General features: G+C 40.9%; 2 protein-coding genes across 2 annotated transcripts in view; both read right to left on the bottom strand.

Annotated features, from left to right (window-relative positions):
* Positions 1–13,201: 13,201 nt before the first annotated feature.
* LOC140502776 (uncharacterized) overlaps positions 13,202–27,333 on the bottom strand; it is a 51,141-nt gene continuing 37,009 nt past the window's right edge. The window contains 1 exon segment of the mRNA XM_072606773.1: positions 13,202–14,377. Coding sequence (XP_072462874.1) covers positions 13,443–14,377 — 935 coding nt within the window. The 3' untranslated portion in view covers positions 13,202–13,442.
* On the bottom strand, positions 14,498–26,972 carry LOC140502774 (KRAB domain-containing protein 5-like). The gene is made up of 5 exons (XM_072606771.1): positions 26,878–26,972; positions 24,640–24,861; positions 21,458–21,584; positions 19,801–19,896; positions 14,498–19,028 (listed from the first exon to the last, which is right to left on the bottom strand). The coding sequence occupies exons 2-5, from the start codon at positions 24,667–24,669 to the stop codon at positions 19,006–19,008; spliced, it is 276 nt and encodes a 91-aa protein (XP_072462872.1). The 5' UTR covers positions 24,670–24,861; positions 26,878–26,972; the 3' UTR covers positions 14,498–19,005.

Below are 27,333 nucleotides of genomic sequence, written 5' to 3' on the forward strand. Positions count from 1 at the left end.
AAGTATGACCTAAATAACATCCCTTATGAACAAACGTGGAGGTGATGAATAGATTTATGGGATCAGATCGGGTAGATAGAGTGCTTGAAGAACCATGGACAGAGGTTCTCCGTATTGGACAAGAGGCAGCAACAACAACAACAAAACATTTCAAAGAAAAAGAACAAGAAACCAAAATGGCATCTGATGAGGCTCAAGAAATAGTTGGGGGAAAAAAGGAAAGGGAGAGAGAAAGATATACCCAAGTGAATGCAGAATTCCTGAGAATAGCAAGGAGACATAAGGTTTGCTTAAATGAGAAATGCAAAGAAACAAAAGAAATCAATAGAATGGTTTCCCATTCCCATCTATGAGATCTCTTCAAAAAAATTAAAGGGATTGTTTCACATGCCAGTAATGTTATGATTCAGATTTTGTAAGCTAGGCTTCAGCAAGTATGTTAACTGAGAAATACCAGAAGAACAGGCTGGTTTTCAAGGAAGCAGAGGAAACAGACACCAAGTTGTCAACCCTATCCCTAAATTCTTTGGCTTCTGGTGAAATCAAGGAAGTTTCAGGGGAAAAAAAACCTACTTCTACTTCCTTGACCATACTAAAGCTTCTGACAGTTTGGATTACATCAAAATGTGGCAAGTACTCGAAGAGATGAGGGGTCCACCTTACTTGTCTCCCAAGGAACCTGTATGAGGGTCAAGAGTTAATAGGTAGAACTGAACATGGAACAACTGACTGGTTTCAGAATGGAAAAGGAGGACAACAAGATTGTATGTTGTCACCTTTTTTATCGAATTTGTATACAAAGTACATCATATGAAATGCCAGACTGGAAGGATCAAAAGTTGGAATTCAGGTTGCCAGGAGAAGCATCAACAATCAACAATATGCAGATGGTACCACTCAGATGGCAGAAGGTGAAGAGGAATTAAGAAGATTCTTCAGGAGGGTAAAAGAGGAGAGTGTAACAGCTAACTTGTAGTACCAGAAGATACATAAAGAATTAACTAAAGACTAAATCTAAGGCACTGATTAAGGTCAAACTGTTTGCTTATGATATGTGAAAATGTTATTAATATTAGTAATTCTTAGTAGTAGTATTTTCAAAACTGTTGTCATTACTAATGTAGTTTAAAAGACAAGTTGTGGCTGACTTGTGTATGAGGGGGTGATTCTAAAAATGAAAATTGGGTAGGAAAAGGTAAAAAAGAGCAATTCTCTCATAAAAATAGGGCACAGAAGGAAGAAATAATACAGAGGAAACAGGTGGGTGTGGAAGGCTCATAGTTTTGGAAACTTACTTTCATCTGGGTTCAAGAAGAAACAACATGTACATCGGAAGAGGTTTAGGAGTCTACTGAACTTTGAGATAGGGTTAGAGAAGGATTTTTGTAAGTGTGTACAGAAGATGATTAGGATAGTAGGGAGAAGATAAGGAAGGCAATATGTGAGGCATGGGTATAACGAAACAAGATAGTAAGGATTCTCTATGTATATCATCATATCATCTGCAAAGAGTGATAACTTAATTTCTTCTTTGCCTATTTTAATTCCTTCAGTTTCCTTTTCTTCTCTTATTGCTAAAGCTAACATTTCTAATACCATATTGAATAAGTGGTGATAATGAACATTCTTGTTTCACCCCTGATCTTATTGGATATGCTTCTAGCATATCCTCGTTACATAAAATTCTTGCTGATCATTTTAGGTAGATGCTACTTATCATTTTAAGGAAGGCTCCACTTATTCCTATGCTCTCTAGTATTTTTAATAGGAAAGGATGCTGCACTTTGTCGGAAACTTTTTCTACATCTATTATGATAACCGTATGCTTTCTGGTAGTTTTGTTGTTTATGTGATCAATTATGCTGATACATTTCCTAATATTGAACCAGCCTTGCATTTCTGGTATGAATCCTACCTGATCAAAGTGTATTATTCTTGTGATAAGTTGCTGTAATCTTTTTGCTAATATTTTATTTAAAATTTTTGCATCTATATTCATTAGAAAAGTTGGTGGATAATTTCCTTTCTCTGTTTTGACTCTTTCCAGATTGGGTAACAATACCATATTTGTATCATAAATAGAATTTGGTAGGACTCCTCCTTTGCCAATTTTCCCAAAAAGTCTATATAGTAGTGGAATTGCTTTTTAAATGTTTGATAAAATTTGCTTTTGAAATCCATCTGGCCCTGGAAATTTTTCCATAGGGAATGCAATGATGGCTTGTTCGATTTCTTTTCTTAGAGAGGGTTATTTAAGTATTTTACTTCCTCTTCTGTTAATCTGGGCAATTTGTATTTTTGTAAATATTCATCCATTTCACTGAGATTGTCCAATTTATGGGCATACAGTTAGACAAAATAATTCCTAATTATTATTTTGATTTTCTCTTCATTGGTGGTGAATTTACCCTTTTCATTTTTGATACTGGTAATTTGTTTTTCTTCTTTTTTAAAAAAATCAAATTGACCAAATGTTTATCAATTTTATTGGTTTTTTAATAAAATCTGTTCTTAGTTTTATTTATTAATTCTGTTATTAATTTGGTTAATATCAATTTCATTAATCTCTCCTTTTGTTTTCAGCATATCTGATTTGGTATTTAATTGAGGATCTTTAATTTGTTCTTTTTCTAGCTTTTTCAGTTGCACGCCCAATTCATTGATCTTCTCTTTCTCTATTTTATTCATGTAAGCATTCAGAGATATAAAACTTCCCCTAAGAACTGCTTTAGTTGCATCCCTTAAATTTTGGTATGTTGTCTCATTATTGTCATTCTCTTGGAGGAAGTTATTTATTGTTTCTATGATTTGTTGTTCAACCCATTAATTGTTTAGGATTAAATTATTTAGTTTCCAATTAACTTTTAGTCTATCTTTCCATGGCCCTTTATTACATATAATTCTTATCGCATCATGATCTGAAAATGATGCAGTTAATAATTCTGCCTTTCTGCACTGGATTGTGAGTTTTTGTGCCCTGCTAAATGGTCAATTTTTTGTGTGTGTGCCATGTACTGCTGAGGAAAACGTATATTCTTTTATATCCCCCTTCAATTTTCTCCAGAAGTCTACCATATCCACCTTTTCTAAAATTCTATTCACCTCCTTCTTTCTCATTTATTTTGAGGTTTGATTTATCAAGTTCAGGGAAGGAGAGGCTGAGGTCCCCTACTAATACAGTTTTGCTGTTTATTTCTTCTTATAACTCCCTTAACTTCTCCTCTAAGAGCATGGACTCTATACTACTTGGTACATACATGTTTAATAATGATATTACTTCATTGTCTATGGTGCCTTGGAAACTGTATCCTGCTACAGTTTCCTTCCTTATCTCTTTTGATTAGATCTATTTTTGCTTTTGTTTTGTCTGAGATTAGTATTGCTACTACTGCTTTTTTTATTCACCTAAAGCATAATATATTCTACTCTAGCCTTTTACCTTACACTGTGTGTATCCCTATTTCAAATGTGTTTCTTGTAAAGACCATGTTGTAGCATTATGCTTTTTAATCCAATCTGCTGTCTCCATTTTATGGGAGAGTTCATTCCATTCACATTCAGTTATGATTATGACCTGTCTTTCTCTCCATACTATTCCCCCACACTTGTATGTTTTTATTTCTCCATTTTCCCTTTCTCTCCATAAAAGTTGTACTTTTGACCACCACTTCCCTCAATTTTCCTTCTCTTCTATCTGTTCTCCCTCCATTTTCTTTCCCTTTTCCCTTACTACTTCTTCCCTCCTTTCTAACCATCTGCTCTCTTTTCTTTCCCCTTTCCCCTCCTACTGCCTGTAGGGCAAGATAGATTTCTGTACTTAACTGAATATGTTATTCTCTGCTTCAACTAAATCCAGTGAAAGTAAATCTCAAACAATGGTCATCTCCCTCCCATTATTTCCTTCTATTATATGTTTCTGCACTTCTTCATATGATATAATCTACCCTTTTCCACTTCTTTTCCTCTTTTCTCATTACAATCACTTTGCACTCCTTAATTAGGATTTTTATCATCACATCAGCTAATTTATACCCACAACCTTTGTCTACATACATCCCTCTTAAATGTGATAATAAATATACAATTCTCAAGATTTACAAGTTTCACCTTCTCATGTAGGGATGTAAACAGTTTGTCCTTATTGAAAAACATGATTTTCTTTTTTTTTTCTTTCCTGTTTCCTTTATATACCTCTCTGGAGTCTTGTACTTGAAGATCAAATTTTTCATTGAGCTCTGGTCTTTTCATCAGGAAGGTCTGGAAGTCCCCTATTTCAATGAATGTCCATTTCTTTGCCTGAAACATGATGCTCAGTTTTGCTGGGTAAAGTTGATCCTTGGTTGCAATCCAAGCTTCATTGCTTTAGGGAAAGTCATATTCCTAGCCCTTTGATCTTTTAATGTGGAAGCTACAAGGTCCTGTGTGATCCTGACTACATTCCCTTATGGGGTTTCAGATGTGGGGACAGGGTCAATGCTGAACTATTCTGAATTCGTGTTATGATCTTCCCTATTCCCATAGTAAGAATCTATGACCTTTTTTATTTTAAATAAATTTATTTTCACCTCTCTACACTCACCTCCACAAAATTTTGAATTTCAAATTTTCTCCCCATCTCCCACTGTCTTCCATTTTTTCATTCTTCTGGTTATGTTTTAAAATTTATTGATTTTTCATAACATCATTAGTTTCTATCTGCTCCATTCTAATTTTTAAGGAATTATTTTCTTCAGTGAGCTTTGGATCTCTTTTTCCATTTGGTACACTCTGCCTTTTAAGGTATTCTCTTCACTGGCTTTTTGAACCTCTTTTGCCATTTGGGTTACTCTAATTTTAAAGGTGTCATTTTCTTCAGCATTTTTTGGGTTCATTTTTTTATGATTTTCTTGCATTACTCTCATTTCTCTTTGCAATTTTTCCTTGACTTCTCTTACCTGATTTTCAAAATCTTTTTGGAGCTCTTCCATGGCCTGAGACCAATTCATATTTTTCTTAGAGGCTTTGGATGCAGGAGCTTTGGCTTTGTTGTCTTCTTCTGTCTGTATGTTTTAATCTTCCTCACCACAAATATCTTAAAAAAAGAATCTCTTCACAGAGATATAATCTGCTGCTTTTCCTCATTTGCTCATTTTCCCAACCAATTACTTGACTTGAGTTTTGTTAAGTGCAGGGCTCCAGAAACAGCCTCCACTGCAGCAGTGGTTACAGCTGCCCTGGGTTGAGACTGGGGTCAGACCACGCTCCTCTCTCAGCTAGGTGAGAGATTCTTCCCACTGACCTTTGAAGCTGTCTTTAGCATTTGTGGTTTGAGAAGTCTGGAATCTGCAGTAGCAATGAGCGTTTCAGTCCCTTAAGGCCTGCTCTCACTCTGTTTGCACTGGCACAATCCACAATGAACTGCGCTGTGCTCCCCACCAGATGCGATAGACCCTTCCCACCAACTTTCCAGATTGTCTTGAGCTGACAATTTGCTTCAGTCTGTCGTTTTTTGGGGGTGGGGTGGGGTGGGGTCTGCTGCTCTAGAATTTTTTTAGAGTCATTTTTACAGGCTTTTTGAGGGATTTGGGGGGTGAGCTCTAGCTGGTTCCTGTTTCTACTCTGCCATCTTGCCTCCACCACCCAGTCTTTACTTTTATAAGTTGCATTTTGTTCATGATGAATGCCCTTTTCCTGGCTTTTCAAATGGATCTTAGTTTCTGGGACCTAAGGGGCTTTCTCTCTTACATCGTGTACTGGGGCGTGGTTACTAGCTTTGTGTGCTGGGGCCTCTGGTTCTGGCAGGTGAAAGCTTTATAATGCTGTAGCTTATCTGGTGCAGAGTCGGATCTGGCTGGTGTGTACTAAGGCCAGATGAGGTCTTTTTGTTTCCCCAGGGTTACACTGAAGCACCAGGCATGAGGTATGGGGGAAGGGTGGTCTGGCCACTGAAGACCTCCTCCCTGAGGGCTGCCCTACAGCATGGGTATACTCACCTGCTGGTGGAAGCATGTCCTCCCTAGTGTTTGCCAACTCCCCTGGTTGTGCAAAGGCATGCTGGTGGTCCTGGTGCTGGCTCCAACACCCTGGGGCTCAGGATATCCTGATGGTCTATTGAGGTGGGGTTTGCTGCTGGGCTGCTTATAGGCCTCCCATCCTGCATTGGTTCCCTTCAGCCACAGCAAGAGGGACCTTTACTGTTCTTCCCCTTAGCCTCCTGCGCTAAATCCCTGCTGTACCCTGTCTTTCTGCTGGCTCCACTGTGCGAGAATTTTTCCTGGGGCAATATTTTATGAGTTTTTCAAAGTCAGTAAGGGAGAGTGAGAGCAACTTAATGCTTACTCTGCCATCTTGGCAGATGCACTGGGGATACATTAGAAGCACATCAAATAAGAATGGGGGTTAGACAAGGATATCCATTATCATCACTATTATTCAATATGGTACTAGAAAATGTTAGGTTTACCACTAAGAGAAGAAAAAGAAATTGAAGAATTTAGAACAGGCAAAGAAGAAACAAAACTATCACTCTTTGCAGATGATATGATTAGACAATCCTGGAGAATCAAGTAAAATACTTCCTGAAATAATAAACAACTTTAGTAAAGTTGCAGGAGATAAAAGAAACCCACATAAATCACCAGCATTTCTACATATTACTAACAAAGCCCAACAGTAAGAGATAGAAAGAGAAATTTCATTTAAAGTTATTGTAGATATCATAAAATATTGGTAGTCAACTTGCCAAAACAAATGCAGGAACTATATGAACACAATTACAAAACACTTTTCACACAAATAAAGTCAGATCTAATAATTGGAAAAACATCAGTTGCTTGTGGGTAGGCCAAGATAATTCTACCTAAATTAATTTACTTATTCAGTGCCACACCAATCAAACTAACAAAAATGTATTTTATAGAGCTAAAAAATAACAAAAATCATCTAGAAGAATAAAAGGTCCAAAATATTAAGAGCATCAATGAAAAGAAATTCTAGGGAAGGTGACCTAGTCATACCAGATCTCAAATTGTATTACAAAGCAGCAATTCTCAAAACTACTTACTACTAGCTAAGAAACAGAGGGGTAGATCAGTGGAATAGATTAGGTACACAAGACACAGTAGTCAATGATTACAGTAAGCTACTGACTGATAAACCCAAAGACCCCAGCTTCTAGGATAAGGACTCACTATTTGACAAAAACTGCTAGGAAAACTGGAAAATAGTATGACAGGAACTAGGCACAGAACAATGCCTGACACCGTAAACCAAAAATAAAGTCCAAATTGGTACACAATTTAGATATAAAGTCTGATATTATAAACATATTAGAGGAGAAAGGAATAGTTTATCTGTCAGATTTATGGAGAATGGAGGAATTAATGACCAAACCAGAGATAGAGAACACTATGAAATACAAAATGGATAATTTTGATTACATAAAACTGAAAAACTTCTGCACAAAGTCAATGCAACCAAGATTAGGAGGGAAACAGAAAACTAGGAAAGGATTTTTACAACTGGTGTCTCTGATCTAGAACTCATTTCTAAAATAAATAGAGAAATGGGCCAAATTTATAAAAATACAAGTCATTCCCCAATTGATAAATGGTCAAAGGATATGAACAGGCAGTTTTCAGAGAAAGAAATTAAAGCTATGTATAGTTATATGAAAAAATGCTCTAAATCACTACTGTTTGGAGAAAGGCAAATCAAAACAATTCTGAGGTTCCACATTACACCTATCAGATTGGCTAACATCACAAAACAGGAAAGTGATAAATATTGGACAAGATGTGTGAAAGTTGGCATACTAATTCATTTTTGGTGGAGGGATGAGCTGACCCAACCATTCTGGAGAGCAGTTTACAACTATGCCCAAAGGGATGTAAAAATGTGCACACTCTTTGACTAAAAAATACTGCTTCTAGGGCTGTATCCCAAAGAGATCATACAAATAGGAAAAGGACCCTCATGTACAAAAATATTTATAGCAACTCTTTTTGTGTTGGTCAAGAATTGGAATTCGAGAGGACTAACCCTAAATGCCTATCAATTGGGGAATGGCTGAACAAGTTGTGGTATATGAATGGAATGGAATACTACTGCGGTGTAAGGAATGATGAACAGGCAGACTTCAGAAAAACCTGGATAGACTTATATGAACTAATGCTGAGTGAAGTGAGCAGAACAAGGCGAACGTTATACACGGTAATAGCCACAGGGTATGAGGACTGTTTTTAATACACTTAGCCCTTCACAGTAATGCAAGGAACTACATTTCCAAAGGACTCATAATGCAAAATTCCATCCACATTCAGAGACAGAACTATGGAGTCAGAATGCAGAATGAAGCAGACTATCTTCTCTTTTGTTATGTTTGGTTTGGTTTGGTTTTTCTCCCGGTTCCTCCCATCTGTTTCAATTCTTTTTTGCAACATGATTAATGTGAAAATGTGTTTAATAAGAATGTATGTGTAGGGCCCATGTAAGATTGTATGCCTTCCTGGCACTCCCTTCCCTGGGAAGGGAGGGGAAGATATTTCAAAACTCATGTAGTGGCTGTTACTGTATAGAGTGTTCTGCTTCTGCTCACTTCACTCAACATCAGTTCATAGAAGTCTTTCCAGGTTTTCCTGAAGTCCACCTGTTCATCATTTGTTAGAATACAATAGTATTTCATTATATTTATATATGAAAACTTGTTCAGCCATCCCCTAATTGATAGGCATCCCCTCAATTTTGAATTCTTTACCCCTAGAAAGGAGCTCCTATAAATATTTTGGTGTATATAGGTCCTTTCTTTTTTGTCTTTATCTGTTTTGGGATACAGACCTAGTAGTGGTGTTGCTAAGTCAAAGAGTATGCATGGTTTTGTAGCCCTTTGGCAGACTTCCAAATTGCTCTATAGAATGATTTAATCTGTTCACAACTCTGACAACAGTGCATTAATGTCTCATTTTTCTCATATTCCCTCCAACATTGGTCATTTACCTTTTCTATCTTATTAGCCAATCAAATAGGAATGAGGTAATACCTCAAAATTGTTTTAATTTGAATTTCTGCTGTCAACAATGAGTTAGAATTATTTTTTCACGGCTATACACAGCTTTAATTACTTCATCTGAAAACTGATCCTATCTTTTGTTCATTCATCACTTGGGGCATGGCTCTTATTTTTATAAATTTGACACAGTTCTCTATGTGTCAGAGAAATGAACCTTTTTTCAGAGAAACTTGCTTCAAATTTTCCCTCCACAGGAACTACTGGTAACTCTTCCATTTATCATCTTCTCTTTTTTCACCCTGTCCATCCTCAAAAACTGTTTTCTGACTACACGCTTCCCCTAATCTTCACTCCCTTCTTTCATCCCTCTCCCCTTCTATTTTCCTATAGGGTAAAATCGATTTCTGTACTTCATTGGCTGTATATTATTTCACTAGTTACATGTAAAAACAATATTTAACACTCATTTTTAAAACTTTGAGTTCCAAATTCTCTTCCTTCCAACTTCCCAAATCCCCTTCACTGAGAAGGCAAGCAATTTGGTATAGGTTATACATGTGTAGTCATGCTAAACACTTCCAAAAGTCATGTTGTGAAAGACTAACTATACTTCTATCCATCCTATCCCCTCCCACCTTGTTTATTCCATTCTCTCCTTTCACCATGTCCGTCCTCAAAAAGGTTTGCTTCTGATTACCCCCTCCCTTCTATCACACCCCACTTCTCTTATCCCTTGCAATTCTGCTTTCCTGCAGGGTATCATGGTTTTCTATACCTAATTGAATGTGTATTATTCCTGCATTAATCCTATATAGTAAGATCTTGTCAACTGGTCCCATCACTTCCTAGAAACCAGAGGGAGAAGAAATAGAGGGGTCAGAGTTGATATCCTTGGGCTCAAAGGCCACTGCAGATGATAACTGCAGCCATGAAAGTGAAAGACACCTCTTCAAAAGTTATGGCAAATCTGGACAGTACCTTAAAAGCAGGGACATCACCTTGTTAACAAAAGTCCATATAGTGAAAGCTTTGGGTCTTCCAGTAGTATGGCTGTCAGAGATGCAACAGAAAGAAAGTTGAGCACTAGAGATTCAAATTAAATTCTGCTGCTGGAGAAGATTTTGAAGAGTCCTTCAGACAGCAAAAAGGTAACATGAGGCAATACTAAAAGAAATTAATTCAGGCTGTTCACTGGAGGGTCAAACACTGAAGCTGAAATATTTTGGGACATAAAGAGAAGAAGGGATTCATAAGGAAAGACCCTGATGCTGAGAAAGAGTGAAGGAAAAAGGAGAAGGGGAAAGCAGAGGATGAGACACACAATGTCACAGAAAAATTTAACATGAACGTGAACAGACTTTGAGAGGTAGTAAAGGACAAATGGGTCTGGCCTGCTACAGTCTATGGGGTCACAAAGGGTTGCGCATGACTGAATGATTCAACAACAACAAATGTTCTATCAGCTTAAAGGGTCATGTAAGGTGAGACTGAGGGCAGCTAATTGGTGCCATAGTTCATACAGTACTGGGCTTGGAATCAGGAAGACTGAACTTCATGAGTTCAAATCTATCCACAAACACTTAGGAGGTATGTGAACCTGGCCAAGTCACTTAATTCTGTTTGCCTCAGTTTTCCTCATCTGTAAAATGAACTAGAGAAGGAAATAATAAACCACTCCAAGATCCTTGCCCAGAACCACATTCTCCCTCCCCCCAAATGTGGTAATAAAGAGTCAGATACAACATCAACTAAGACTGTCATGATGGCTTCAAGATAATCAGGTCTAAGTTGATGACAATGGTTTCCATGCAAAGATTCTATAAGTTAAAGCCTTCTTTCAGGAGAGATTGTATTGGTGTTCTCTAGACCACAAGAATTAATTGTCACAAGGAAAATCAAGTCAACTGAGGCACAAACCTCTAAGCACTAGCAGTTTAATTGTTAACATGAATATACTAAATTAGAGAATCAATGGCTTCCCCATGGAGCTCCAGCTCCTGGAGAAGAGGCAGGTTTGTCCATCACTAGGTTTTCTGAACTGGCCTTTACCTTTTAAGGGTTGCCAGGGGCACATATTTGCACTGAACTCTGAAGATATTTGAAGAACAAACAACAGACCACACACTTTTCCCAAAAGCAGGACTTTATCATTAGCTTATTTACATTTGTGTTTGTACACTTTTTGTATGTTAATTTATAATGATTTTTTTTTCAGTAAAAAATACATATTCAAGAAAAAAATAGAACAAAGAAAAGAAGTTGGGAGGTGGGGAAAACAATATAACAACAGATGGCCTGGGGTTGAATCAGGAAACTTAAAGGTAGAGAAGATCACAAGCTTCCTTAACATGAAGTGAGATGCACTTAGTACTGAGATAATTCCATTTGAAGTAAAGTGTTTTAAGAGAGCACTGCACTTTAAACTTCGTTCAGTTTTTCTTCAATGAAAAGTGACTGACAGGAAAACTGAGCTTTGCATTTAATTGAGAGGGGAACACAACTTTTGAACTCATGAGCTTCTTCACCCAGATTGTCATGGTTGGTTCTTTGCTTGCAAGTGAGTTGGATTTAAGTGAGGCAGAGCTGTGCCAAGTCACCAGTCTCACTCTCTTCTCCAGTTATCAGAGTCCAGTGGCAAGATAAAGATCAAGACAATTCATGATATTCCACAATTTCTAATTAAGCTCTAAACACATTCACAACTGACAGATTTTAGGGTGCCAAAGTTACGGTTCCACCATTGTTAGCAAAAACAGATTACACAAGTATAACATTTTACAGAGTAATTTATACTCCAGTTTGGTGGCACTTTTGGCAGCTATCTCCAGACACATAAATATGGATAAAGAAGATATCTACTTCTATGTGTTATTTATGATAACTTGGAGATAATCAACAAGTGACACTAACAAGCAGGAATACATCCAAAGAAGGACTATGAATATGATGGATTAAAGACCGTGCCAAATGAATTGAAAGGACTGAGGCAACTTATCTAGAAGAAGAGAAAACTTGGTGGGCAACAGGAAATGTTCCTCAAATACCTGAAAGGCATGATAATGTCTAAGGTGAACCATACTTGTTCTGCTTGACCACAGAGGGAGGACCTAGAATCAATGAGTATAAGTAGTGAGAGGCAGATTTCAGTTTCATGTGAGGAACAGGGTTGTAATAATGGGATGCCTTCTTAGCTGGTGTACAAGCAGAAATGGTTTCAAAGAGATACCTCTGCAGCTATGAGTCTGGTCTAGATGGCTTCTGAAGGCCCTTCCAACTCAAGATTCTCTAATAAATTCAGTGACAAGGGACCAAGAAGTGGGCTTGGGTCCTCATTAGCATCCAAATGAATGTCATTAGAAACCTTTCTTCCTACCAGTGATTGCCTTTTCTGGAAAAGCAAGATTCTTCTGACTTTCCTTGATGAGAGAATACAGAGACTTCCCATAATGCCACTTGAATTGCTCCCTCATGTCCAACCTGTTGGTCTCTGCACAGGAAACCATCACCCTGCTGAAAGTGCTGTCCTCAGGACCTGAGCCCTTCACGGATCTGTAGAGAGCATGTGACCAGCAGCCCAGATGCCTCTGATATGGAACTGAGTTACTTTGGATTTCCCATTCAAGTTGGCAGAGTAGGAACAACTATGGGAAGCTTTGTAGATAGAGACTACAAGGCCTTTTCCCTGCCTAGGAGAGGCTGCTTTATTCACACATTGGTTGTGAATCACTGCCTCATCCTCAAGATGAATGGGTCATGAAAATCAGGAGGCAAGAACAATTTCAACTTAATGAGAAGTCTCCTGACTGTCACATGCAGTGGCCTGGATATAGTCTGAATACATGCATGTGGGTCATCTGGGGAAAAAACAACATTCCCCTACAGTGCCCCACTTTTATACCTGACTAAACAAATCTGAATCCTTCCCTTCACCAAAGATTGTTCCCCAGTTGACATAACATGGACATGAAGGCTTCTCTTCATTCTGAAGACATTCTATTTCTGAGAACATTCAGATGTGTGCTCTCACACACTTCTGTAGTTTATCAGCCTATTGCCTCCTTTACTGGTTTTGCAACTGGGAGGGTTGGCATGAATTATATTATCCTAATCTCACCTTTCTGATAGTCAGACACAAAATATAACCTTCACCAGTGTCCTATACATTCTACAGAAAGGCATGTACCCACTGAGCACATTCATAAGGTTTCTTTTCATTATAAATCCTCTGATGAGAGGATAAGAGATGATCTCTGCCTGAAAGCCTTCCTACATTGAGTGCATAAATGGCTTGAACCCAGAGTGAATTTTCTCCTGAGAAGCTCTGTTCTCCATTTCAATGCCTTTCCTCATTCAGGACAGTTATAACATTTCTATATCTCCCATGAATTCTCTGATGGTAAACAAGGACTGACTTTAACCTGATTACTGAAACAATGATTACTTTTGTAAGTATTTCTTAAGGTATCTCTCCAGTGTGGATTCTCTGATGTTGGTTAAGACTGTTTCTCTGTGTAAAAGCCTTTCCACATTGGGTACATTCATAAGGTTTCTCTCCTGTGTGGATTCTCTGATGTACAGTAAGAGAGGACTTCTGTGCAAAAGCTTTTCCACATTCAGTACATTCATAAGGTTTCTCTCCAGTATGGATTCTTTGATGAACAATAAACCCATCTCTTCGTGTAAAAGCTTTTCCACACTGATTGCACTCATAAGGTTTTTCTCCAGTGTGGAATGCCTTATGTAGAGCAAGACCTCTCCTTTCTCTAAAAGCCTTTCCACATTGATCACACTCATATGGTTTCTCTCCACTGTGGGTCTTCTGATGTTCACCAATACTCCTCCTACATCTGAAAGTCTTTCCACATTGGTTACATGCATAAGGCTTTTCTCCAGTGTGGATTCTCTGATGTTCAACAAGACTGTCCTTCTGTATATAATTCTTTCCACACTGATTACATTCATACAGTTTCTCTCCAGTGTGGATTCTCTGATGTGCAATAAGAGATTTTTTCTCTCTAAAAGTCTTTTCACATTGATTACACTGGTAAGGTTTCTCACCAGTGTGTGCTCTCTGATGTATAATAAGATAAGCCTTCTGTATAAAAGTTTTTCCACATTGATAACATTCATATGGTTTCTCTCCAGTATGGATACTCTCATGTCTAAGAAGACTGTCCTTCCATGTAAAAGTCTTTCCACATTGATTGCATTTATAAGGTTTCACTCCAGTGTGGATCCTCTGATGTTGACGAAGACCATCCTTCCATTTAAAAGTCTTTCCACACTGATAACATTTATAAGGTTTTTCTGCAGTGTGCATTCTCTGATGTGCAATAAGATACTTTCTCTTTGTAAAAACCTTTCCACACTGTTTACAATCATAATATTTCTCTGTAGTGTGGATACGCTCAGGTGTTGTGCAGACTTCTCTCCAACTGAAGTGAGAGGGACCATCACTCATAAATCGTTGCTTGTCAGTTTCTTCCATAGAAAGGTTTAAATCTTCAGTAATTTCCTTCATTTCAACTCTGATCTCTCCTTATGAAAAGAAAAGCCAACAATAAAACAAATATAGATAGTACATACACACACAGAGACACAAACACACATTCATATCCTCTTGGTTTCATAGACAGAACAAAAACTCAGTTACTTTCTATTTCACCGGGCAAACAGAAAATATCTTCAAAGGGCAGAAACAATGATTTAAAAATGCCCTTAGCTCACTTCCCAAGGATGATTTATTTTTCAGAGTCTCACCCACGAATTTACATTGGATGCTCACAAAAAACCTGTGACACAAAAAACCCCACACCATTCTTCACATTCACAACCCAGATCATAAGTTCAGAATGACTCAACTCCCAACATCTGAGAATAGAACCTAAACCCTGCTTGTCTGAGTATTTGACAAATTATCTCCACTTTCAATCCTTTCATCATAGCTACAATGTCATTTGGTACACGTATACTAAATACTCAAATTATTTCATGATCTAGCCTATCTGTAAGCATAATGTAATTTCACTGGGGACCACTTTCAATCTTAGGGTTCTCTGTTGCATTTTCTCAGGTCACATACAGAATACCAAATTTTTTGATTTGCCTGAGGCATAAGGAATAGTATTCTGATCTATTAATTTTTTGATAGCCATTACTCTTTTTAAAAATTATCTTTAAATGCCTCTGCTCACTACAATAAAATTAAAAAGCCTTCTATATAACCCAATTTAAAAAATGCAAGGATTGTCCATGTATTAAAATGTGTCCAATATAGGAATCTGAGTTGATCATCCTTTTGTACAGAAGTGGCCAACATGATGCTTCACTATTGGTCCTCTTGCACCCTTCCCCTTTCAAGGTTCACAAACTCCTTCAAGTGATTTGAGCTAAAAATTTGTCAGTGGCACCTTAAGTGGTAAACAATACATTTATCTGCTGGGACAAATATATACTTTTTCAATCTTAACAGATGTCTTTTTGCAGTGATTCCACACTATCATGATCAGGAATACACAGCTTTTGGGCATCATGCAGTGAGTACCTCAAACTTTGACTGCTTCTAACTGTGCAAAATATTCTTTCAGTTTCTCAACTTAACATCAAATGTTTCCAAACTTCCAGGAAGGTTAGACATTCATGTGCAAATGGTCACAGGCATGCCAAGACCCTTGGTGGCTGTCTATCACTGCACTGGAGTCATTCTCTCCTTCTTGGTCTATCTTGTAATCACATATCATTAAACCTGAAATCACCTGATCAAGATCTTACTTGGGTTCACATTCTTGCAGCATTGAGGGCAGCCTACTGGAAAACCAACATCAACAGGCATGCACAGTAGACTCCATCATGAAACCATCATGGACCACCACAACCTTCCTACAAAAACAGATCTTAAAATGCCATTCATTGAAATACTAGGTTGTTTTCTAATTTGAACTTCTCCTTTGCTCATGTTACTCTTCCTCTATCTGGCAGCCTCTCAGAGGAGCTCGTTGGCAATATGGGTTAGTCAATCAGTAGTGTTTTAGTGAATGTGTAGTCAACAGTCTTCTGAGGAAATTCTATGCTTCCAAAGGTTGCTTTTTATAAAAAAAACAACAAAGCAATATTTGCAATTGGCCTTCAAGCACATTTGTCATTTAATGTGGTATTTGCCAGGAACCAACAGAAAAGGAAATTTTTAAAATAGTAATTAGCAATTCATTGTGACTGTTTAGAGAGTAAAAAAAAAATGAATTTCTATCACCTGGAGACTTGTCAAAATCATCTTCTACGTTGTACCTAATCCATAAGTGAGCATTTTCAACATATTCTGTTAAAAAACATCAGAACACACCTCATGGTAGACAGAATCCTGGTCCTTGAAGCAGGAAAACCTGAGTTCAAATTCTACCTCAGAAACTTGCTAGTCCTGTGACCCTAGGGAAGTCAAAAGACCTGTGCTTGCCTCAATTATTTTTTAATCTGCAAAATGGGCATAATTACAGGATCCAATTGCTAGGGAATCTCATAGGGATAAAATGAGACAATATTTGTACACTGCAGGACACATAGCAGCTGCTGTATAAATGCTATTACTTTCATTTGATTTTGACTGTTTCCTCCCCGCATTCTGTTCTCCTTCTTAAACTTGTATTATCCTCAGTCCTTTTATTCCGTTCTTTCCTTGTTGAATTAAATGTATTTCAATTCCAAACTACTCTCTTTTCCCTGTATCAGTGTTTGTTTATAAACTAGATTATGAGCTCTGTCAGAGAAAAGACTGCAATTTGCCTTCTTTGCATCCCCATGGCTTAGCACAGTGCCTAAAACAGAAGGCACTTAATCAATGTTTACTGATTCCCTGCTTGGGCCCAGGGCTGACAGCAGCCCCAAGTTTCTACTCCCTGCATTCTGGTCTCTCCCCTATTTGTTGAATGCATGTTCAGACCTCAAATCTCTTTCTGTCCCTTTCTTATACTCAGTCACCTCTAAGGAGTTACCTTAGTCAGGTTGTAACCCTGATGGAACTGCACCAGAACAAATACTGAAGATTGCAGAGGCTCCTTTCTCAGTTTCTGAAGGGTCTCGCGCTATAGGACACCTGTGGTTCTCTAACTCCCAGCTCCCTAAACAGATGTGATGGCTATGTACCTGGCCAATGATTCTCCAAGAATGGGGACAGAGATTAAACCACAGAGATTAGCAAAGGGACTTGGGTTGAGGATTTATGCAAACTTTAGCCTTGGAAGACTGCGGATAAGGCAGTAGCCTTCTCTCTTCCTCATGTGCAGCTAAATGCATATGGAGAAAATCATGAAACCAGGCTGCCAGAACTGCTACCAATTTAGGATATGTAATCTCAGCTGGGACCTCATTGGGGTAAGGCAATCCTGGGCCATCTCCCTAATTGACTCCCTGTTACTCACCACAGCAGCTCTTCCAAAGCTTTTCACGCATTACCAACCCTCCATCATGACCTGTTTCCACCCTGCTCCCAACCACTGAAAATAACTAGACATTTGTCAAGGGCTATCTTATCCTCCTCATCTCCCATAAATCATAAATCCTTTCTGACCCCCATATCACATGGAAACATTATTCTTCTGCTTGCTAAAGAAAATCCCCTCACACGTGCAAATCATCTCACTCTACCCCCTCATCTACCTCCATATTATTCCTCCTCTAGAATCTCCTTTTTTCACTCTATCCCACACTAGTGACCTCTCCCCTACTACCACAAATAAAATAATTTCTCTCAAATCCGTAAATCGTGCTCACTTGATCCACGCATCCCCATGAGATGGAATCCAATATCTTTCTTTCACTTTATGGCTAAACAGCTAGAGCACATTTGGGGCAACTAGGTGGTGCAGTGGATAAAGCACCAGTGCAGGAATCAGGAGGATCTGAGTTCAAATGTCACCTGAGACACCTGACATTCACTAGCTGTATGACAATGGGCAAGTCACTTAACTTCAATTGCCTCATCCTGGGTCATCTCCAGTCATCCTGATGAATATCTGGTCACTGGATCCAGATGGCTCTGGAGGAGAAGTGAGGCTGGTGACCTGCACAGCCCTCCCTCACTCAAAACAAAGTCAAGTGCAAGCCATGCCATTATTTCTGTGATGGCATGGTCTTCTTTGGCAACGAAGGACGAACACACACAAACAGCTCGAGACGGCCATTTCCATTTGGTGTCTCCAACTCCTTTCTCTGACTTTCTTTGAAACTTTTTCTTTTTTTCCTTTTTTTTTTCCTACCCCATCACACTGTCCTGGACATGGGCACCATTAGACACAAATAGGTACATCTATTTAAAATATTCTAGACATATTTCCACTTATCAGTTCTTTCTCTCTATGTGGATAGCATTTTTCTTCATTTGTCTTTATAGCTCATTTGGGTATTTATAAGAGTTAAAAAAAATTAAAAGAAAGAAACTCTATGCATGCTAATTCCCAGTTTTATTTTTCTAGTGAAACACATCCTTTAAAAATTACCAACATTCTAAAAAGTGCTAAAATTGAATGGCCATTTCTTAACCCTAATCCTTCTTGACTTCTCTGCAGGCTCTGACACTGTCAGGCTCCCCCTTTCTTGATCTTCCCCTCCCTAGATTTTAATGACATTACTCTCTTCTGGTTCTACTTCTACTGTATCGAAAAGGAAACTCATTGTCTTTCCTCCAAAGCTCCCATCTTTTCCATTCCTAATGCTATCCAAAGCATCCTCCTAACAGTCCAGGCTCAGAAATGAAATGCCATGCACACCTCATCAACTCTCACATATTCACACTCCTGATGCCTGTGTTCAATCAGTTCCAATGTCCTCTTGATTGCGCCTTTGTGACATCATTCCATAGACTCCTTTATATCTCAGCCTGGTCACTTTCTTGGTTCAGGCGCCTGACACAGTGTCAGAGGCTGCTGGTTGGTCCAGCTGGCTCAGTTCTTCCCCCAGTCCTATCAATTCTCCATCCAGTTACCAAGTTCATCCTCCTTAAGCTCTGACCTGACCATGTCACCATGAACTCAACAGCCCTGCTGTGGCTCCCCTGAAAAAGCATGAAATGTGAAACCTTCTCCAGGACTGTGAAAGCCCTTCATCACTACCCCTCCCCTACTCTTCCAGGTTTCTTTCTCCCTTTTGCCCTCCCTCACCATGTAAGTTATAATCCACTGGTCTGGGCCTCCTTTCTGTTCCAGGGACAGGATCTTCCTCCTCTGGACTCTGTTTTAGTTGCCATCCCTGTTGTCTAGAATGTTCTCCCTGGCTTCCCTGAATCCCCAGCTAGAGCCCACCTCCCACAATAAGCCTTTCCCAATCCTCCTTAAATTTAGGGTCTTCACTCTCTGGACTAGCTCCCATTCATCCACAGTGAGTTTCTGCCTTATTGTTGGCCTACTCTGCGCCCCACCAGACTGTGCGCTCTGTGGGAGCAGGGGACATCCTGTCACTGATTTATATGTTCAGTGCTTTGTATGGGAGTGTGGAACAGAACAGGCACTTAGCAGTTTGCTGACTTGGAGAAAGTCTAAGCAATGGCTCATATAAGATTCCCTAATCCCTTCTTGCACTTTCACGTCCCTAAATTCCAAACAGTGACTTTTTTTTGGATCATAGATTTATCCTTGGAAGGATATGGAGTGTAAGCTTCTCTCATTACAGATGGAGAAAGTGAGGCTCAGTGGTTCAAGTGACTAACCCATGAAACTACAGCTGGGTAATATCTGAAAAAGAATTCCAAGTTAGGTCTTCCTGTCCCCAAATCAAGCACTTGCCTCACCACAACACAGAGCAGCCTCTTGTAACTCCAGGTTACTCACCTGGACAGCAGCTCCTCAGGCCTTCTTGCTCCAGCCTCCCTGGTGCCTCCCTTTGCTCAAAATAAGAGATCACATCTTCTCTGGGAACTGGAAGCCCTGGGCATGGGGAGTCAGGGATGAGCATGGAGAGAAACTTGGCATACAGTTCTCTTTAGAGAAAGGCATTCAGACCCAGACCTGCTCCCTTCTGAGATTCACTCCATTATGTTCACACATATGAGCCTGCAGTCACCCATTAGTGCTTGTAATGAAAATAAGCCAACACAGAATCTACCATATTCTGCTGTTATACAACCTGTTCTGAGAAAGAGCTGGACCTCTGCTGAGCTCTGACACATCCTGTCAAGTTACATTATTGTAGAGACTGCTAATTCAAAAACTTGAATTTTAATTAAGTTATATATAAATTTAATTATAAACACAAATGTACATAAAATACAAAATAATAATAAAATAAAGATATAAATTACATAAACATAATTAATCATTAATAAAATAATTAAATTCTATAAGGGCTCATTGTACAAGAGCAGCCTCAAGCCTCAGAAACATGCTTTTCCTCAGTCCCTGAATCCTACAGAAGCCTTGCGTACTGCTCATTGGGGCATCTTGGCCTCTTCAGGTGAGAGTCTCCTGCTGGCAAACTCAATAAGTCCTAGTTGGTCCAAATTCTACTTCTTGGCCAGTCTCTTATTCCTGGCAAAGTCAGACACATGTAAGTGAGGACCCCAGGGTGGTTCCCAGGACTCCTGAAGGACAGTCTCATAGCATCTTTTCTGAGCTTTGGGGAGAGGTGGGGGAGAAGATCATGGAATCAGGCTGGAATCAGAAAATTTGGTCTTGGTGAACCTTCTTCACAGAAGCATGGACTCACTGCATACTTTCCTTTCTCTAGAAATGAGAGGCAGCTGATGGTGCAAGGGAGAGAGGCCTGGGCCTAGAGTGAGGTGTGTCAGAGTCTAAATCCAGCATCAGACAGTTACTAGCTATGTGCCCAGGACAAGTCTCTTAACCTCCATTTGCCTCAGTTTCCTCAACTGTCAAATGGGGAGAATAATATCTCCTTACTTGGAAGGTTATTGTGAGGATGAAGTGACATAACATTGTAAAGAAAGCCATGGGCCCAACACCTGGTATACAGTAGGTGAAAATAAATGTTTCTTCGCTTTGCTTCCTTTCCCACCATCTCCGCTGGGATTTGAGGGCAATAGGAAGGAGGAGTAAGGACAAACTTGCTATAGGAGAGACAAGTAGAAGCCTTAATTGCTGCTGTTTAAAAAGAGAATATTCCAGATCCTAGATCCATCCCAGAGAGGACGGGCTTGTAAGGGGAACCCAACTGAGCAGCTTTCAGGGACTTGGCAGACACAATTTCCAACCCATTGGAGTTCAGACTGAATGATCCTGAGGTTGGCTCCATGTCTCAGATCCTTCCACACTAACATAAAGCTGCCTAGAGGTGGGATGCTTCAGGAGCAACCAGGAAACCCTCAGGTTCCTGTCCCATAAAGCAAAGACTTTCTAGAGGAAACATCAGGCAGCAGGAGCCCAACACTGTTCTCTCTAATAACTGATAAATACTCCAAACCCTGCACACCAGGGAATGAAGACATCCCTTTCATGGCAGACTCAGTGTTACCAGAGGAAGTGTCCTTACCCAGGGAGAGCAGGCTCCAGGCATTCTCCAGCATGACTGTCTTGTACAGCTCCTTCTGAGCATGGTCTAAGAGGCCCCACTCCTCCTGGGTGAAGTCCACAGTCACATCCTTGAATGTCACCAACCCCTAAATCATTAAAAGTCATAGAATGTAGAGTTGAAGGAATCTTCAGATTTTAATAATCCAATCTTCATTAACTTAAAGAACAAAAAACGAAGTGCAGAGAAGGAATTTGCCCAGAGGTCATGCCCTTCATGAGAATAAGACTTAACTCCTAAAACCACAGTTGTTAAGAGCTCAATTGAATTTTGATACAAGCTTTTTATATGATTTTATGTGACCAGTTAGATTAAAGCTGAGAAATATTTTCCTCTGAAATGTTCCTCCTGTGAAACCAGGGAGTTTGTGTTCTACCTGGAAAATGGGCGGATCTGTGGGAGGGCACGAGAGATGGGGAATATCTTCTTTATCAGAACTGAGGTAAGTGATGTATTCTTATGTGGATATGCGTGGGAAACTCTAGGATTTATTTCCTTTCATGTTGAAAGGAGTTATAGGAAGATTTACTTATATCCAAAGGACACAGAGAACTTATGGATCAGAGGAAGGGGAGGCTACAGACCAAATGTATATATTTTATGTGTATACATGTCTATATACACATATATATATATATATATGAACATGACAGTACTTTATATAACAAATTGATCTTATATGTACAAAATGATTTGGCTGTTATCCCCTGCATGAAAATGTGAGCTCCTTAGGATTAGGAACTGGGTTTTACCTTTTAAAAATATATATATTTTACTTAAAATTCAGGAAGAAAAAGAAGCTTCCATAAGAGAACAATGAAAAAACTGATTGCACAGGAAACTGCAAATCTCCTGCGTACAACTTGGTATTCCTCAAAATATACAATAGTTACCATGGAAATTTCTTTTCTTCACCTCACTCCCCATCCCTAGTGATGGCTACCATGTATGAATACACACACACACACACACATGTAACATTATTCCATACATGTCACTCTTTGTAAGTTCTTTCTCTGGATGCAGAGTGTCACTCTTTGCATGTCCTTTCTTTTTAATTTGCGTCTTTAACCCTAAATGAGTTATTTGCTCAAACTATTCAGACCACAATGCTGCTGTCACTGTATACAGTGTCCTCTTCATTCTGCTCGCTTCACTCTTAATCATTTTGTGCAAGTCTTTCTGTGACTTTCTAACATCACTGAGCCATTCCATCACAACCACACACCACAACCTGTTCAGCCTGTCCCCAAATGATAGGGATCCCTGCAATTTCCAGTTCTTTGTCACCACAAGACAAATTGCTGTAAACGTCTCAATCACATTCAAAGTAATAATTATTGTCTGTGAGTTTCCTTTCATCTAATTTTTACTCATAATTTCCTCTTCTGTTTTCTTTTTACCTTATTGTTTTTACTTCATCTTTTCGTGCCACCCTCCTACCCTCCCAGATTCACCCACCCCTTCAAGAGTCCCCCATTTCCTTCACCCCAATTTCAATCCAAAAGGACTCCAAAAGTCCCCCCATCCTCTCCCTAACCCTCCTAACTCCCAGTCCACATACCCCTCTGAAAAGTCCCTCCCTGAAACTGTTCCCCAATATTCTCACCTCTCTACATGTTCAGAAAACTTCTCGACCCTTTCACATATACATGTTTCTTTCTCAGCCCAGATGAGAGTAAGGTTCCATCCAACATTACCAGCCCTCCACCCCTACTTGCTTCCTCTGAGTTCTTTTCATACTCCCTTTTTCCAATATAATTTCTCCACTTTGAGTTTTCCTACCCTTTTTTATCATCACTCCATCACACACAACTCAGCCACCACTTTTCTTTCAAACTACCTTAGTAATGAGGACAGTTTTAAGAATACTAATAACTTTTTCATATATAAATAATAAGTAGACAATTTGACCTTAATGGAGGTATAATAATCAGGCTTTAATATTTTCCTAACATTTTTTCTGAACATTTTATATAGAATTTTCCAATGAGTTTTGCTGTTTTTTTTCCCAAACCTGACATTCTTTCATTTCATCAAAAAGTCATTTTTTGTTCCCCTTCAGGATTATACTCTATTTTGCTGGGTAAGTAATTCCTAGATGCAACCATAACTTTTTTGTTCTTTGAAATATAATGCCCCCAAACCTTCACTCTTTTAGAGTAGAATCCTCTAGTTCTTGTGAAATTCTAACTAGATTTCCCAAGTATAGAAATGATTTTTTTTCTTGTTGCTTGCAATATTTTCTCATTAATCTGGGAGTCTGGAGACTTAGCCATGACATTCATGTAAGTGTTCCTCTTGGCATCTTTCAGGTGGTGAACAGTGGATTTTTTCTATTTCTACTTTATCCTCTTGTTCTACAACTTTAGGGAACTTTTTCTTAATCATTTTTAATTAATAAGTAATATGTTCTAAAGAAAATTCTGTGAAGGCTGTATGAAGCTGGCAGTTCCATGGCATTCTGGGAAAAAGCATTTAATGTAATCACTTAATAGAGAACAAAATTAAAGAAAAGATCTAGTTTGCTTCCTAAATGGTTGAAATCAAGTCTTATCTGGAGGAGGATTCTAAAGATCTACTCACTGGAATTGATCAGTTGTAAGAGATGGTCCTCAGCCAAGTGAAGGAGAGTTATCTGTTGTTACACTGAGGGCTTGAGGTTACTCTGGACATAATGAGTCACAGTCAAAACAGCTTATGCCTTTCCTTTCTGAGGAAAACAACCAACGATGATTTTATAAGGGGTAACAATTGTTGTAATGATTTTGATATATTCATCTAGTTAATCACCAAATACTTGGTCTAAGAATAAGCACTGTATTAATCCATACTTTGTGTAAGTCACATAGGAATAGAGAGTCCAATAGAAGGGGCCCATAATAGACCTGCAACTTTAACAAACAGGGCAGGGCAGCAATGTGAGGAGGGGGGAGGTCATGCTCCACATGCCAAAGGGAAAGGGAATCAGTTTAAGCCAGAGCAGCAGAGAGCAGGGCAGTGTTGTTACCACTTTATTCAATTTCACGCCTATTTTTGTACAGAAATGGTACATGAGGACCCCGTTAGCAGCTTCATAAACCATGCTCTACATCTTGGGCAATGGCCTCATGGGCTGATGTCTGGGCACACATATCACTCACCTGAGGGCAGTTGTGGCTCCCAGGGGCCATTCCCTCTGGCTCCAGGTTCCTTGCTAGGACCAGGCCGGGGTCCCCTGCAGACTTGAGCTAGGCAGGGAGAACACTCCCAGAGGAGGAGAGGTCTTGCTCTTCTCTTCCAGGGCAGCAGGCTGGCTTACAAGTATTCACAAATGTGAGGCCCACAGGCCACAAAGGCCCTGCCCTCAGGGGAGAGACTCAAGCCTACAGAGAAAGGGGAGAAGCAGAGAGGGTCAGTTTTAGAAATGGATATGGTCTGAACAGGAAGACTACCTCCTTCCCCCTCTTACTCATTTTCTCCTGCCCTTCTCCCCTCCACCATTCTCCCACAGAGACACTGGAGGCAGAGGGGGCTTGGGATCCCAGATGAGATGAGACCAATCAGAGTCTCAGTGGCTCCTCAGTCAGAGTTCTCCCTCCACATGGTCCTATGCCCTCCCTGCATCTCCCCTCCCTAACTTACATATACATTATCCAGACAACAGAATGACTGTTTGATCTAGCAGAAAGGGAAGCTAGGGAAAGTTGAGGAGGGAGAGGGCTCTTTAATGGGGCCACCAGAGAATGATCAGGGGAAGCCTGGGGCTGGGAGACAAAATGCAGTCTGGAATTCAGCTCCCTGGCATGGGACCTGAGGCAGGGCAGCAGGAGGCCTGGGGAAGGGGAGCAGGGGTAGGGTCTGGGAGGCAAGACCATCTAACATAGCTCATGGAGGGAGGTCAGGGACACTGGAGGGACAGAAGGGATCCAAGGGGACACTGAGCCTGGGGAAGCAAGATGACTGTGTCCTGAGGTCTAACTAGGAGCTGGGAAGGACTCTTGGGATGCTCTAGTGGAGTTCAGGCTTGGAATCCCTAAAGGGAAACTAGAGAGAGGGAGTTACATGCCTGAGATCTGATAGGAAACCAGCCCCAGAGCCAGGGATGCGGATCAGGGGGGCCAGAAAGAACCTGTGACCAAGCCTGGGTAGGTAGGTAGGAAGGTTGGATTCTTGGATCTCCAAAGGGGGCTGGATCTGAAGGTAAGAGAAGAGAATTTCTAACCAAGTGGTTAGAGATTAGGGGACTGGGAGACAGAACATGAGGGCGGATAGGAGGCTGAAATCAGGACTCCCAGAATCCTATGGGCAAAGTCTGCAGTCTGGAAAAGTGTTATCCAATGGTAAATCTGGGGAAGGTGAGTCAGGAATTTAGGAAGTGATGGGGAGTCCGGGAAAGATGTAGGGGCAGGGAGCTCATCCAGGAGCCAGACTTGGCAGGAAGGTGTGCTCCTGGCAGACCTGGAGGATACTCTCCATGAGGTCAGATGAGGAGGAGACTGAACTGCATGGGCAGCCAGGAAATGGTGAAGGGGTATGGGGGGGGGGGGGAGTGCTGTTTCACAGCTACCAGGGTGATGCGCTTGGACCCCACTTCCAAGGTCACATTTCTCCTCAGCTTCAGGCTGAGGGTTTTCTCCACAGCCCAAGGACAGCATGCCTGCAATGACCCACGAGTGGGCCCCAGGAACACAAACCATCTCTCCCCATCCCAAGAACCAGCTGAAATTCCCTTCTCAGGAGGAGAATGATCATGGCCTGATTCCAGAGCTCAAGCTCCAGACACGGCCTCTCAAAGCCCTCAAACAGCCGCCCCGAGGAAGCCCTCGCCCTGGTGTCCAGCAGTGACTGAGCCTGTGACCAAGGCCCTGGTGTCCAGCAGTGACTGAGCCTGTGACCAAGGCCCTGGTGTCCAGCAGTGACTGGCTGGGACCAAGGCTGTGTCTGGAAGCTTCAGCATCCTTCCCTGGCAGCAACACGGAACCTCTGCCCACTTTTCTTACAGAAGCTCCGGTCCGAGAATTCATTCCAGGCGCCCAACGTGGGGCACAGTGGGAGGTGGGAAGCGTTCCCAGAGTCCAGGGCGGCGCCCCCTCCCCTCCGGGAGCTCCCCGAGCTCCCCCTCCCCCTGTAGGAGCTCCTCAAGCTCCCCCTCCCCCCCCGGGAGCTCCCCGAGCTCCCCCTCCCCTGCCGGTCACTGTCCCCCGTCCAGGACGCGGGTCCGAGCTCCGGGCAGACTTCCCCCCCACCATGGGGCTCCCCGCCAGCCCCGGGCCAGTCCCAAGGCCCCGGAGGAGCGGCCTGGGCCGGAGCTCGGCAGGACACGGGGCCCCAGAACGGCGGGCACCAGGCGGGGCCTCCCAGCCTGAGGTCCTCAGGAAAGGACGGGGACGGAGACCCACCTGAGCCCGGTGCCCATCCCCTTCTTCAGGCCCTGAGGTTTGACTCCAGGAACTCTTCCCGCCACTCCATGGGCATACGCCCCGCCCCCTTACCCGACGGCGCTGCCTGCCATTGGTCCATTAAACCTCCTCCTTCGTTGAGTTTATCCCAGCGGCATTTCCGGACTCCATTTCCCAGGAGTCCTTGCGGCTATCGAACCCGACTGCTGATTGGTCTGCTGGACCTCCGCAGCCGGACTCAGTTTCCCAGAGGTCCTCGCTCCGTACTTCCTCCCCCTCAAGAGGCAGCTCTATCTTCCAATCCCCCTCGGCCTCAAGTTCCTGATTCGTCTGTGGCTTCCCACTGCTTCCTTTACCGGAAGCCGGAAGCAGTGGGAGGAAGGATCTTGCTTCCTGTTCTTGTTCCAGTTTCGGGGAGAGCGCGGCCGTCCCCTGCTGACCCTCCTCCACCTGTCA

Source organism: Notamacropus eugenii, chromosome 4 (assembly GCF_028372415.1).
Source record: "Notamacropus eugenii isolate mMacEug1 chromosome 4, mMacEug1.pri_v2, whole genome shotgun sequence".
In the NCBI taxonomy this organism is placed as follows: Eukaryota; Metazoa; Chordata; class Mammalia; order Diprotodontia; family Macropodidae; genus Notamacropus; species Notamacropus eugenii.